Source organism: Phocoena sinus, chromosome X, assembly GCF_008692025.1.
Source record: "Phocoena sinus isolate mPhoSin1 chromosome X, mPhoSin1.pri, whole genome shotgun sequence".
Classification (NCBI taxonomy): Eukaryota; Metazoa; Chordata; class Mammalia; order Artiodactyla; family Phocoenidae; genus Phocoena; species Phocoena sinus.
In genome coordinates, this window is record NC_045784.1 from 100,167,124 (window position 1) to 100,182,555 (window position 15,432).

The 15,432-nt window shown below is 39.1% G+C and overlaps 1 protein-coding gene across 7 annotated transcripts in view; it reads right to left on the reverse strand.

Moving 5' to 3' along the window:
* The window catches only part of KLHL13 (kelch like family member 13), a 191,937-nt gene that overhangs the window by 15,863 nt on the left and 160,642 nt on the right, over positions 1–15,432 (reverse strand). For all 7 annotated transcript variants that reach the window (XM_032620831.1, XM_032620836.1, XM_032620837.1 and 4 more), the window contains 2 exons: positions 6,301–6,433; positions 5,550–5,746 (listed from right to left, as the gene is read on the reverse strand). In XM_032620831.1, coding sequence (XP_032476722.1) covers positions 5,550–5,746; positions 6,301–6,433 — 330 coding nt within the window. The remainder of the gene's footprint in view (positions 1–5,549; positions 5,747–6,300; positions 6,434–15,432) is intronic.

Genomic DNA, 15,432 nt, shown 5'->3' on the forward strand with positions numbered 1-15,432 from the left:
GTCCGCCTGCCGATGCAGGGGACACGGGTTCATGCCCCGGTCCGGGAAGATCCCACATGCCGCGGAGCGGCTGGGCCCGTGAGCCATGGCCGCTGAGCCTGCGCGTCCGGAGCCTGTGCTCCGCAACGGGAGAGGCCACATCAGTGAGGGGCCCGCGTACCGAAAAAAAAAAAAAAAAAAAACCAAACTCATAAGTAGAAAGAACTCTAATTTCATCTGAATATATACCCTGGCCAAAATTCCAAAGAGTCATTACAGAAGTTAAGCCAAATAATTATATTAGAGTTTCAAAGGATAGAGAAGCAAAAAAGACAAAATTTCTCAACTGCTTACGAGAACCAATGACATTATTTTAAAAACAATCAAGTGTACATTTAAGTTTCCTTGATATAAATTACTATAAATTATTCTACTATAATCAAGCAGCCTTCATGGTCATCCTAAAGGCAGTTCTAAGCATCATAATCCTCAATTGTCATTAACATCCTGGTATTCACTGCTGCCATATTAACATAATTTGATACTTTAATGACAGCTTTCAGCTGTGATTAACATAATTTGATACTTTAATGACAGCTTTCATCAGCAATCTGTGATGTTATGTTGCTGAAATTCAGTGTCTTATACAAATAAATTCCCATTTAGGAAAAAAAAAGCAAATGAGTATCTGCTTTTGTACTCTCAAAGGGAGAGCAAACACTAAGAAATTAGCTGGCAAATTTGGGGGGACTCCTCAAATATTCAGTGTACCAAATTCTCCTTAGCGCTATCTAGTTTATTAAAATGACAGCCTGACATCAAGTACAACCAATGCAGAGAGAGAAAGCACGTCCACAGAAAACGACTGGGAAGAGATCAAACAAGCTACTTTCGGGGGTCGAGGATATAACAGGCATCTTCGCCTGGGCCTCCTTCCACAGGTGAGAACATCACAGGACACAAGGAAGGGACCTTTTGGTTAGAAGGACAAAGGGATGATAAGAAAACTAAAGCCTTTCTCTCCCAGTCTTGTCTCTCTTCGGATGATGAGTGCCATTCGAGGTGAATACTGATGGTGTGTCCAGCTTGGGGAAGCCAATTTTCTTATTCCTTTTCACTTTGAATGCACTTCCTCTGCTGGTTGCAGTATTAGTGATCACAATGGTCTTTGGGGGCGTAAATTGGTTTAGGCCCAGGCTGAGATTCTTCTTTCCCTCCAGAGTCCCAGACGGCAGATGGGCAAGAATGGGCTGGTTAAAGTTATATGCAGGGATGATATTTAGAATATTTGAGTACCAACTAATCAGAATAGATGCTCGATCATAAACAACCGGTATCTGGGTACTACTTACTGAATATCAGCCTTAGCAATAAGGAAAACAAGACTGGTTTGGTGGGGAGGGAAACAGTTTTGATTCGTTGTAAAATTATCTATACAATTTTTTCTTTAATTTGCATTGAACCTCCCCAAAAGCATTACCTGGAAAGACGTGTTAATTAATCTTAATGGATAAATCCAATTTAGATTAAAGAAGGAATGTGAAATATATGTACTATACAGGAAACCCTTACGTCAAAAGGAACATTCCCAAAGCTTCCTGCTGCTATCATCACATTATAGCAAAAGAAGCTGTCTTTTCTAATAACTTCTTCTGATTCCCTTCATTGTTGCCTTTTCTCCCACAAATGCACCTCCCTTGTTTTCCAAGGTCTCCCACTCTTTATCCCAGTCACCTCAATAAATGTCTCTGCACTTCATTGTGATCCCCCCAACCTGATCAGTGACAATAAATGTACAGGTGGAACCAATCATAGACCTGTATCAAGAAAAAAAAATAAGCACTTTAAAAAAATGAGTTTAAAGAAAGACTACACCGAGTCTAAAGCACAGGGGCAGCTTCATTCTCTGATTAAATATGCTTTTATGTAAAAAAGAAAAGGGTTTGTTGCTTACCTTCATTCTGCTCTGTTTATTCTGTATAACTAAATTTAAACTGTAATATTTCCACCTCAATTACAAATGTTCTATTTCAGCAACCTTACATTAAATTGGGCTCTACGGGCTAGCCTGTAATCCTCCATAACAGTAATAATGTGGGGAAAGCGCTAGATGTTACAAATTCCAAACGGCAAACAAATGGTAAACAAAAAAATTGACTACAACCTGTTTGTAAATCAGGGAGTGGCTGCATGGGATTTAGCATGCTGTAGTTATGCAGTGTCATAAGACAAAAACTAATGTAACTTTTGTAGGTATGTAACTAAACAAAGGTAAATTTCCATTATCTCCATGATATATGACAGTAAATGTTTTTAGTTTTATAGAAAATTTTACCTACTCTGCTTTATATCCTTCACTGTCATCCTTCTGTTTTCTTTTCATGCTCCTCTTTTCTATAACTACCAAGAAAATCACACAGCAAGAACAAAAGTACCAGATACTATAAACTCTAATACTAATTACAACCCTAAGATAAAAGTATTACTGCAAAGGAAGGCAAAGGTCGGAGGGGAGGGGTTCTTGTTCTATTGAGCCTGATGCTCCCTTATAGAAAACTGGTGTCTCTATCGCACCAAAGGCAAGTGGGGCTTTATTATTGGTTGTTGTGTTGTTTTTTTTTTTAAGCAACATAGAGCTGTTCATTTTATTTTTTTAATTTTAATTTTATTTATTTTTAAATTTTATTTTTAATTTATTTTTATTTTTGGCTGTGTTGGGTCTTTGTTGCTGTGCGCAGGCTTTCTCTGGTTGCGGCAAGCGGGGGCTACTCTTCGTTGCCATGCGCGGGCTTCTCATTGCAGTGGCTTCTCTTGTTGCAGAGCACGGGCTCTAGGTGCGTGGGCTTCAGTAGTTGTGGCATGCGGGCTCAGTAGCTGTGGCACGTGAGCTCTACAGCGCAGGCTCAGTGGTTGTGGCGCACCGGCTTAATTGCTCTGCAGCATGTAGGATCTTCCCGGGCCAGGGCTCGAACCCGTGTCCCCTGCATTGGCAGGTGTATTCTTTTTTTTTTTTTTTTTTTTTTGTGTGGTACGCAGGCCTCTCACTGTTGTGGCCTCTCCTGTTGCGGAGCACAGGCTCCAGACGCGCAGGCTCAGCGGCCACGGCTCAGGGGCCCAGCCGCTCCACGGCATGTGGGATCTTCCCGGACCGGGGCACGAACCCATGTCCCCTGCATCGGCAGGCGGACTCTCAACCACTGCGCCACCAGGGAAGCCCGGCAGGTGTATTCTTAACCACTGCGCCACCAGGGAAGCCCTTAATTTTTATTTTAAAAAAAGTTTTATTGGAATATAGTTGATTTACAATGTTGTGTTAGTTTCAGGTATACAGCAAAGTGAATCAGTTATACATATACCCACTCTTTTTTAGATTCTTCTCCCATGTAGGTCATTACAGAGTACTGAGTAGAGCTCCCTGTGCTATACAGTAGGTCCTTATTAGTGATCTATTTTATGTATAGTAGTGTGTATCTGTCAATTATTATCATATTGAAAGTTATCATTCAAAATTAACATATAAATGCTTAGTGGATGATTTGCTGACTCACATTTTATGTACCACTGCTCCTCTTCATCCACACACATGGTTAAGTTCGGATACAAAAGAACTGTGTTCGAAGCTAATTTTTCTTTCTAGACGCTCAAACCCAAGTAGTGTTTTGGTTATATGAACTATAATCCTACTATATCATTAAAAACATAAACCTATTTCCTCAAAACATTTGGGTTAAGCACACAATCATGAGGCTGTTATATTTTTAAATTATCTAAAATAACTTAGCTTGTGGGAGAAATAAAAACAAATCTACCTTTGAAAAATATTTATATTATCTTGAAACTTTCAGTTCTTATACAGAGGAAAGGCACCCAGGGCTACTGTTTTTCCTGATTCATTTGACTGCTGAGAAGGAAAGGGGTACTAGAGTAAGCCTGAATATTTAACTAAGATATGGAATGCATGAAAGAAGGATAAAGGAAAAGTTGGATTTTATATAATCCTTAAACTAATAATCCACCAACTTTTCTCAAAAATTAGCATGGATTCTGAGAGGGAAGATTTCCAACGTAAAATCACATAGACATATCCTAAGCAAACAGGATGAAAGACAAGTAAATAGTATGGTACTAAGAAAATAGCTGTTTCCTCAAAGCTCATAGGCAAGAAAGTTCTAAAATGAAGAGTGTTGGCGTAAACTATAGCACAAGTAAGCTTTGTCAGGGACATGTCTCTTCTCCTTTAGAAACGGGCTTTAGGATATCTGCAGAGACACTAGGAATGAAAAACATAACCTTTAAGACAATATTGAGTGTTTATAAAAATGAAGAAATTTTCAAAAGGGCAAAAACATAGTTATAATAAATGCTTCAAGGAGGTTAAGGAACCAACAACACTCTAATTACAGGAAATTTGTCAATATTGCAAAATTACTATGATATCATCTTGAGATAAACTTGCTTTAAATAGAGTTATCTAGAACAAAATTATTTTTTTTGTTTGTTTGTTTGTTTTTGTTTTGCGGTACGCGGGCCTCTCACTGTTGTGGCCTCTCCCGTTGCGGAGCACAGGCTCCGGACGCGCAGGCTCAGCGGTAGGTGGGATCTTCCCGGACCGGGGCACGAACCCGTGTCCTCTGCATCGGTAGGCGGACTCTCAACCACTGCGCCACCAGGGAAGCCCCCAAATTATTTTTTAATACCGTTATTTTGACGTGTATATTTTTATAACTTCACAAATCATGCTTTACCCAGTTTGGTTCTTTTCTTTCAAACTAAGGAACTGATCACAACGAATATCTTAAGTGATAAGTACAATAGGTCAACAGTGTCTATGGTTAGTGATTAGTTCCAAGGAAATTATGGCACTGTACCTAGTTTGGCTCAGGACAACCACGTATTGCTAAGATCAGTGCAAAGCAATGTTAAGAATTGATAAGTGTGAGCATCAAGTGTTATTAATTTAAGGGTCTCAACTAAAATGAGGCACTGTCCTCAGGAACCGGGTGACTGTAAGTAGTTCACTGATTGGTGGTTGTATGTACCCTCTTTTATCTATTAAAAAAGGCTGAAAATGACTCAGCAGGTGATGTGTCTCTATAGAATCAAGACTCATATCCTTACAGATTTACACATCGATGTTACTTCTTCTCAGGATCCAACTCCCATATTTAAAGGAAGAAAAAATGACTGAGTCTATCTTAAAAGACTTCTAGAACCTCAGATTACTTTCCCACAGAATTCCACTTAAGGAACATGTTTGTATAAAATCATTAAGGTGAATAAAACCAAATTATAATACGAACGTTAACAAACAGGTTAAGGAATACATCGTTATCAAACACTATTACTGTCTAATGTCATTTGATTACACAGAAGGCTTTTCTTAAATGATTCTATTTTGTAAAAACGCACCTGTAATATTTTCCCATCGACCTGCTTCTAGACCATATACGACATGACACCTCTCTCTAATGGCCAGGGTTTCACGTCTATACAACAGATTCATGAGTCTACTCTAAACAGGCTATGACGGAGTCCACCGCAGGAAAAGATCTGATTTGAAAATGTCTTACCCCAGATATGAGAAATACTTTGCAGAAGTCCAAAACCGGCAGAATCTGTAGAAAACTGGCAGCTTCCAGTGTGTCTTGAAGGTTGTCCATATTAAGAGAAAGCTTTGCAGTGTAAATGAAATCAATAATTTTCCTTAAACCGACTTTGCTCACGCCATGAAGCTTAATGCACATTAAATCTTGTTCTTTCATTCCACCTTAAATAAAAAGACATTCCATTAAATGACCGTGGATAATTTAATTAAGGTCAAACTCACTTCTGCTGCTAACTAGATATGATAAAATCAGGGAAATTTTATTCTGTGCAGCATTTGTATCAGAGTCAGGTTTCTGCATATTTTACAGTTAAAAGAGAGTACTTAAAAAGGAATATCTTTATACTAATGGAGGTGGTATACGATGCAAGTGCTTCCAAAATGTTCTCCTGTCACTTCAGATCTTTTGATGGATTAGAGATTGTATTAGTGGGGATTGTATTAATCTCTGATGGCCCATTCAGATATGTGTCTGGGAAAGCAAAGCTATGAGATAAAGGTGGACAGAAGAATAAGAAAGGTACATCCGTTTTCCAGGTTAAAAAAGGGCCACCCACAACTGTACATACTGGGTGTCTATTCCTTTTGAAACTCCTCTTTCTTCTTGTAAAGACACTGACCAAAAGAACTGAATCTTCCTTTACCAATACAAGGATTTAAACACATATTTTTCATACTGTTTTAACGTGGAAGCAGAGTTTAGAAAGGCAAGCTACCTGTGAACATAGCCTTGAAGTAATCACTAGCAGAGGCCATCATGACTCTGTGCACAGGGAAGGCGTCATCTGTGTCCCCTGGCATCAGGGTCACGTCACAGAGCAACCCTTCAAGTCGGAGCTGGTCAAACCCCTACAACAAGAACATGAGATGAGCCGCTCGGCAAGGTAAAATGGGAATACAGATCTCTGTGTGCTAGAATCCTCTTGACGTATTAATGTGTGGGGAATATATTTGGAACATAAAGCTGGTAGAATAATGACTCAGAAGAAGAAAAAACTGAACAGCTTACTTGATATGTGGCAATATATATTTAACTCACTGTAGAAAAAAGATAAAATTAAGATTAATTTGGATTAAGAACAAATAAGGAAAGAGTATATACATTCACTTATTTATATAACCATTGGCTCTCACAGTATTTTGAAAAAAAAAAAATTACCATGTACACTTTATTTTCCCATGTGCAGAATTAGTTCCAGTTTGTGAAGAAGGAGAGAGTTCTGGAGATGGATGGTGGTGACGGATGAACATTATGAATGTATTTAATACTGCTGAACAGTACACTTAAAAATGGTTAAGATGGTAAATTTTATGGTATGCATATTTTATCACAATAAAAAAATGGAGAATAAAAAAAGATTTTTGCAAGATGGAGTCTGTAGTTTCAAAAATGGAAATGTACTGTTATAAAAAATCATGAAGATACCCATACAAATTACTTTTATTTATTTATTTTAATATATACAGCAGGTTCTTATTAGTTACATTTATTTATTTGTTAGTTTGTTTATTTATTTATTTATGGCTGCATTAAGTCTTCGTTGCTGCGCACGGGCTTTCTCTAGCTGCGGCGAGCGGGGGCTACTCCTCCATGCGGTGCGCGGGCTTCTCATTGCGGTGGCTTCTCTCTGTTGCAGAGCACCGGCTCTAGGTGCATGGTCTTCAGTAGTTGTGGCATGCGGGCTCAGTGGTTGTGGCTCGTGGACTCAGTCTCAGTAGTTGTGGCGCACAGGCTTAGTTGCTCTGCGGCACGTGGGATCTTCCCGGACCAGGGCTCAATCCCGTGTCCTCTGCATTAGCAGGAGGATTCTTAACCACTGCACCACCAGGGAAGTCCTACAAATTACTTTCTAATAATATAATGTAGTATAATAATGTAATACAACAAGAACTAATAGCAAGGATTATTCTATCCCCTTCTTATTTTAATGACCCCAAATAAAACTTTTATTTAAAGTCGTGTTTCATGGATTTAAGAAGCAAAAGGCACGACATACTGAAGAATGCAGTTTCAGAAATAGTGATCCTGCACATATGTATAATATAAATCTTAGTCTAAACATCTTCTCGTCATAATTTTTAAATTGCTTTTTAAAGAAAATGCTTGAATCTACAGAACTAGAACTTCAAAGAGATAATGTGATCCAGCCACTTTCTCTCTGGAGAGAGATATAAATATTTTTACTCCAAAAATATTTATACATTATACATATACTTTAGAACAGGATTATGTATCATACTTTCCTCTCTCCAACAGTGATTGACATATGTTTTTGTTCACAAATATCAACTCTTTCACAAACGCCCCTTTTCCTTTGTAAACACAAACATTTCCCCACCCCCGCGCCCCCTCAATATTTTCCTTTCTCCATTGCTAAATCATCTCCTGTTCCTGTTATTTAGAGAAATAGAGGTAAAAAGAGATGTCCATTTCAGGGAACTATTTTCATGGAGAAGGTAGGCAGTGGCTTTTTGAAAATTCACATATGGAGTCTAAATTGCAGTCAGTTTAAGGGGATTGCCTTTCAAACGTAGGTGAGCATACGAGAATTGGGAAGTCCTGAATGCGACCACTGGGGCTGGGGATGGGATGGCCAAGCCACTGAGGAGGAGGGAACCATCAGGTAGAAGAGCTGAGGGACTAGGATGTTTGAATTCCCCAGTGCTTGGCACATAGTTGGCACTTAACAAATGTTCAGTTAATGCTTGACCAAACAAACCAGACTTTACCCAGAAGCCACCACTTGGTATTAAAAACAACAACAACGGGCTTCCCTGGTGGCGCAGTGGTTGAGAGTCCGCCTGCCGATGCAGGGGGCGTGGGTTCGTGTCCCGGTCTGGGAAGATCCCACATGCTGCGGAGCAGCTGGGCCCGTGAGCCATGGCCGCTGAGCCTGCACGTCCGGAGCCTGTGCTCCGCAACGGGAGAGGCCCCAACAGTGAGAGGCCCGCGTACCGAAAAAAAAAAAAAACCAGAAACAACAACGACATGTAGAACCTGAATTTTGTAACAAGCTAACTAGAAACCAGGAACTTTATTTGTGAACCTACACTCAATAATAAAATAAATTGTGCCTATACTGCTTATTTGTGGTAAACTGTACAGGCCAAGATGAGAGAAGAGGAATTGAACCAGGGTTTTGGGGGAAAAGGTTGGCTCCCAAAGGCTTGGCTTTTTTCTCCTTCAGATAAATTTCAGGTTTAAAAAATTTAGATATATGTTTGTTGTAAAAATACAGAAGGATAAAAATAGAAAAGTAAAGTCCACCTCTTCTACTTACTAAGAGTAACTACTGTTAGCAGTTTAGTATATATACTTCCAGGCCACTTTCTACACACATGCATATAGGAGTTTTTAAAGTCGGATACTACATTTACTGTTACGTATCTTTTTTGGGGGGGGGGCGGGGGGCCCTCCGGGCCGCACAGCATGCGGGTTCCTAGTTCCCCAACCAGGGATAGAACCTGCGCCCCTGCAGTGGAAGCGCGGAGTCTCAACCACTGGACCGCAAGGGAAGTCCCCTGTTACGTATTTTTTAAATTCACCTGGACTTCCCTGGTGGCGTGGTGGTTGAGAGTCTGCCTGCCGATGCAGGGGATACGGGTTCGTGCCCCGGTCCAGGAGGATCCCACATGCCGCGGAGCGGCTGGGCCCGTGAGCCATGGCCGCTGAGTCTGCGCGTCCGGAGCCTGTGCTCCGCAACGGGAGTGGCCACAACAGAGAGAGGCCCGCGTACCGCAAACACACACACACACACACACACATACAAATTCACCTGAGTGTGTAACACGGACAGCCCTCTGTCTCAGTACACACAAATCTACTTCATTCTTTTTAGTGGGTGCACAGAATTGCATGGGGTGTGGGGTCTACCATAATTATTCATCCATTCCTCACTTTTGGTCTCTCAACTTTTGCTATTACAAGCAATGCTGCAATGACCTTCCTTGTACATATACTTACTTTTGTGAGTAGATCTGTGGGAGATATTCCTAGAAGTGGAATTGTTGGTTTAAACAACATATACTTTTAAAGTTTTAATAGCTACTGGCAAGTTAAAGCATATAGTTTATCTTGGGAAATTTATCATACCTTGGGTACTGGCAAAAAAGAGAGATGTCAAGATACCCGTCAGATGAAACTAGGTACAGTATGCCATCTTACTTTATTTTTATTCAGCAAATAACTTTTGAATCTTCCTCTCTAAGGTATATGTGGATAATATCTTTGAAAGGCAATCGTGGCTTCTTCAGTCAAAAGCAATGATTTTATCTAATCAGTTATTTTCTTCCACTAAAAAAAAAAACCCCAAACCTTCTCAGCTCATTTGCTGGCCCTCCTGCCTTTAAAATATTCCTACAAATATTTTATACTGAGAACTGAGTAATGTCAGTAGGCTTCTTTCCTACTATTTATTATTCCTTCTTTTCCCCTTTGAAAAAAGGCATGGCTTATGTTTCCTGTATCATCACCTGTGTCATTTCTCATTTGGTCCATATTCCATTAAAACTGCTTGTTGAGGTTTCTACTCAATCTTTAAAATCTCGACAGTTCAGCTAAGACACCAGGAGCTTTTACCCTCTTCACAGATTTGATCATTTTGCTTCCATTTGCACTATTAAAAAAAAAAATCCTCTAACCATTCTCAGTATAATCTGGCATCCCCACAGAAAGGAAGCTGAGGCTCCTAGACCACTTTTATCACATTCTGAGTATTTTCTATCCTAAGCTTAATTTATCTACCTTTGGCAAACTGTCCACTTTTGAGAGGTTTTGCATTTGTTTTCACTGCATGTAAAGTAGTTTCCCTTTCTATACATTTCATAACCTTTATTTTCAAATGCACAAATAATCCCACTATCCAATTCCATATTTGCTAATTTTATTCCTGATTATTGCTGTCCTTATCCAAATAAGATCTGTCAATTCAGACTGTTTTCATACAGACCTAAATATCTTGTTTGCATGCTGTTATCTGTACTATCCCAGCTGTGTCTAAAGAGAAAAAAAACTAAAGTTCCTCTACAACATACTTTGTCTTACAGAAGTACAGCCATTTTTCTAAACAACTTTTATACTCTAATCTTGTGAAGAATGTACACATGAAAAGAAGTGGGGCAGGGGGGACTTCCCTGGTGGTTAAGACTCTGCACCTCCAAGGCAAGGGGCGCGGGTTTGATTCCTGGTCGGGGAACTAAGATCCCACATGCTGCACAGCACGTCCAAGAAAATATAAAAATAATACAAAATTAAAAAATAAGAAAAGGGGGGGGTCGTTCTCTTCCACAATTCTCATCTACCCTCTGTACGTCTACCTTTTGCTTTCACTGTTAAAATCTTTCCCCCTATTTAACTCTAGGAATATTCTTGAAGATACCTTGCACACTTAAAATGTGTCCTTTTATTATAAAATCATTTTCTTCCACCAAATTTGTACTGATTCCTCTTGCCAGAATTCTATAAACATTTTTGTCTATTTCTGCATGCTAATCCACGATATACAGATACAGCTGTGTTTTATGCAAAATTGCTCAAAGTTTCCCATTAGTCTTTTTGGAGTGTCTTTAAACTGTTTTTACTGCTTTAAACTCAACTTCTTTCTAACTCAATCCTTATCTTAGTTCTCTATTTTTCTATTTTTTTCTGAGCCTTGGGTTCTATTTATGAGGGGATTATTGTCTGTTCTCAATTTCTTTACCCTATTATTTCCCTTTCCCTCTTCTATTAACATCCCCATATCTTCTTTTTCATTTCTTCTTCACATCCTTTTAGGGAAAAAATAAGCATTAAGAAAAAGGTTCTTAAAAAAAAGGTTCTTCTCTTCTCTGTAGTAAATTTACCTAATATATCGAAACTTCAAATACTATTAAATAGAGGGAGGTACATATGTCATACTCTGAAGGACTGAAACATTTTAAATGAGTTTGATAAATTTTTAAATGGTCACGATAAAAGAGAGGAGGGTATGTACTGACATCACACAACTATAATATAGAAACCTGATGAGCTACAAATAATGTATACCAAAAGTTGGTTGGATGTCAATAGCTTTCAGAATAAATAGAATGCTACTGTGGAAAAAAAGGTAGATTGACACTCTCACATATTAAAAAGTAATCTGATAAGCCCATCTTTCCACTAAATTCTGCATTGGCAATAACTTACTAGCAGTTTCTACCTAGTTTTGATCAGCGTAATTTCAAAAAGGAAGTGGAGTAAAAAGGAAATGCATCCTTAGAAGAGCAATAAAAATTATTAACTTTAAAATTGTTTTATGAACAAAGATTAAGGAACTAAAAGAAGAGAAGGTAGAGGAATAGGTTTACTCTAATCTTTAAGTAAATGTAATGTATTTGATCAAAGCAATATTACAGTCATGTTTTTATGAGACACTGTTCATTTCATTCAGAGGACAGAAAAGGAACAGATATCAATTAAAACTCTATTCGCATTATATAACACTGCTTGGAGTTTAAAAACTGCTAATGGCTTTCCATCACTGCATTATACCATTATATAAGGCTTTAAAGACTTCTCTAATCTGGCCCCAACTCAACTGTTCAACCTTATTTTTCATTATTTCCCTAAGTATGCTGACCCATCTTATCAGGTTGTTCTCCAGACTACCTCATCGGTAAAAACCCAGGCTTACTCCTTTTCCAGTACCTTTATTTATGCCAATTTATTGTGCTAAATTATGCTATTTTATTCTATTTTTCACATAGACTATCCTCCCTCCTTCAAAGCCGAGTTCAAATTTGACCTCCTATGTAAAGCTATCTCTAACCAAATCTCTAAAAGACTTAGGCATCTGGAGTCTGTAATTAAATTTAGCATTTAATTACAGCTGACCCTTGAACAACATGGGTTTGAACTGCACAGATCCACTTACATGTGAATTTCTTTCAATAGTAAATATTGATACTACAGTACTACACGATCTGCGATTGGCTGAATCTGGAGATGTGGAACTGCGGACACGTAGGGCCGACTGCATGGAGGGCTGGCACTCCTGACCCCCGCATTGTTCAAGGGTCAATGTATAGCCCATAGATTTCTGTTTCCAGCAAAGATGAAGTAACAGGGAGTGGATTTACCTTACTTCTTGAAACAACTCAAAATCAGGCAAAATATTTAAAAAATAATAGTTTCAGGCTGGATGAAGGAGAAGATCTGTGAAAGAGGAGAAACAAGTTAGCGGAGCCCCATGATTGTTTATGGCCTGGAGTTTCCAGAGGTACAGCGAGTGGGAACCCAGGCGAAGCCCAGCATTTTCCCAGGGTTGAGTGTCTTAGGGCAGCTAGGTTTGTAGGGCACAATACAAGAGGGGAGCTCGGCACAGAGAGAGGGCTATGGAGATCTACAAACAATCCCCCCTCAAGTATATAGATGAGTACTGACGAGTGCATTTGTCTGGGGGAAAGAACCACCTAAAAGGAGCACAGGGAACACTCTTCAAGGTTCACCAAATGCTGGAAACAGATCCTATTCAAACCACAAAACTGGTAACCTCATAATGCTAGGGCTTTGGGTAAAGAACTCAGAAGGATTTGTCTCAGTACTGGGAAAAAGTTTGCTCTAGAATAAGTGTGAGGTTCCACCTCACAAAGCTTAAAAATAAATAGAAAATACATTAATGAAAACAGAAGAATTGGGGAAGAAATCAGAACGGAAAGTGCCACCAAACTCATGCTGAGTCCCCACCCTACTCCCTACATTTCCCCCCAGTGTACCCGAGCCTGGACTTAAGGCATCATATAACCTGGAGGCAGTCATCTGGGAGCAGACTGAGAAAGCTCTACTTCTGGCTGGAAGAGCAAGGAAAGGGATTCTGAAAGCTCACAGGGAGTGGAGAAAGATCCATTTCACTTTTTTCCCCTCTGTTTTCCTCTGAGCCCCAATCCCCAGGCAATTCCAAGGCACTGGTGGTGGCAACAGTGACAGTGGTAACAGTGGTGACAGCAAATTCCTAAAATTCTGAGAGGAACCTTTTTTGATCAGATGAAGTCCCAGCTTTCAGGCCAGAGGACCATAAGGAGAGTCCTACAGAACTGGGAGTACTGGGGAGATGGTGGAGATGGAGGATCAGGAAAAAGAGACCCCACAAAATTCCACACCGTGGAATACTCCTTAACAATAAAAAGGAATAGACTACTGATACACAAAACAAAGTAAATGGATCTTGAAGATATTACACAAAGTAAAAGAAGCCAGTCTCAAGAGCTCACAGACTGTATGATGTCATCTACATGATATTCTCAAAAGACAAAAACACAGTGACAGAAAACAGATCAGTAGTATCCAGGGCTTAGAGGTAGGGATGAGTGTGACTACCAAGTGTAACAAGAGAGTATGTTAGGGGCTTCCCTGGTGGTGCAGTCGTTGAGAATCCGCCTGCCAATGCAGGGGACACGGGTTCGAACCCTGGTCCGGGAGGATCCCACATGCCGCGGAGCAACTAAGCCCGTGAGCCACAACTACTGAGCCCATGAGCCACAACTACTGAGCCCGCGTGCCACAACTACTGAAGCCCACGCGCCTGGAGCATGTGCTGCACAACGAGAGAAGCCACCGCAATGAGAAGCTGGTGCACCACAACGAAGAGTAGCCCCCGTTCGCCGCAACTAGAGAAAGCCCCCGCGCGCAGCAACAAAGATCCAACACGGCCAAAAATAATAAATAAATAATACAATAAATAAATTTATTAAAAAAAAAGAGAGAGTACGTTAGGATAATAGAACAGTCCTGCATCTTAATTGTGGTGATGATTACATGAAACAGTATATCTGTGAAAACTCACATATGTATAGATCAATTATAAAAATCAGTTTTACTGTATGTTAGTTAAAAATAAAAGTAAAATGATGGCAAAAGATATGCCAAGCTAACACGAATTAAAAGAAACCTGGCATGACTATAATATCAGACAAAATAGATTTCAGAGCAAAGACTATTATCGGTCTGATGAAAGATCTCAGCTTCCTCAAGAAACTAGAAAGAGCAGAGCAAATTAATTCCAAATTAAACAGGAGAATGGAAATAATGAAGATCAAAGTGGAGATGAATGAAATATAAAACAGGAAAATAGAGAAATGTTTAAAAAGCAACCAAAAAGCTGGTTCTTTGAGAAGATTCATACATCTGATAAAACTCCAGCCAGGCTGATTAGGGGGGAAAAAGAATGGAGAAAACACAAATTATCAATAACAGCACTGAGATAGGTGATATCAGTAGAGACTCTACAAATATTAAAAGGATAACAAGAAAATATGAACAACTGTATGCCCATAAATTTGACAACTCAGTTGAAATGGACAAATTCTTTGAAAGACACAAGTTGCTAATAATTACCCTAGAAGAAATAGATAAACCGAGTAGCCATATATATACTATAAAACTGAATTTTCACTGGTTAATTCTACCTTACATTTAAGGAAGAAATAGCACCAATTCTACAAAAACAGATCCAGAAACTTAAGAGTCGGAAACATGTCCCAATTCATTCTACAAGGCCATTATTATCCTACTGAAACCAGACAAAGATAATCAAAGAAAACTAAGACCAAAGACCCTCATGACCATAGATGCAAAAATTCCTACTATATCAAATCAAATTTAATAATATATAAAAAGGATAATACATCGTGAGTAAGTGGGGTTTATTCCTATAATGAATGGTTGCTTTAGCATTCAAAAATCAATGAATATAATTCACATTAATAGACTAAAAAAGAAAAATGATAAGATCATCTCAATAGGTGCAAAAACGTGTTTGACAAAATCCAACATCAATTTCTGATTTGAAAAAAACCCCACAAAACTCTCAGCAAACTAGGAACAGAAAGAA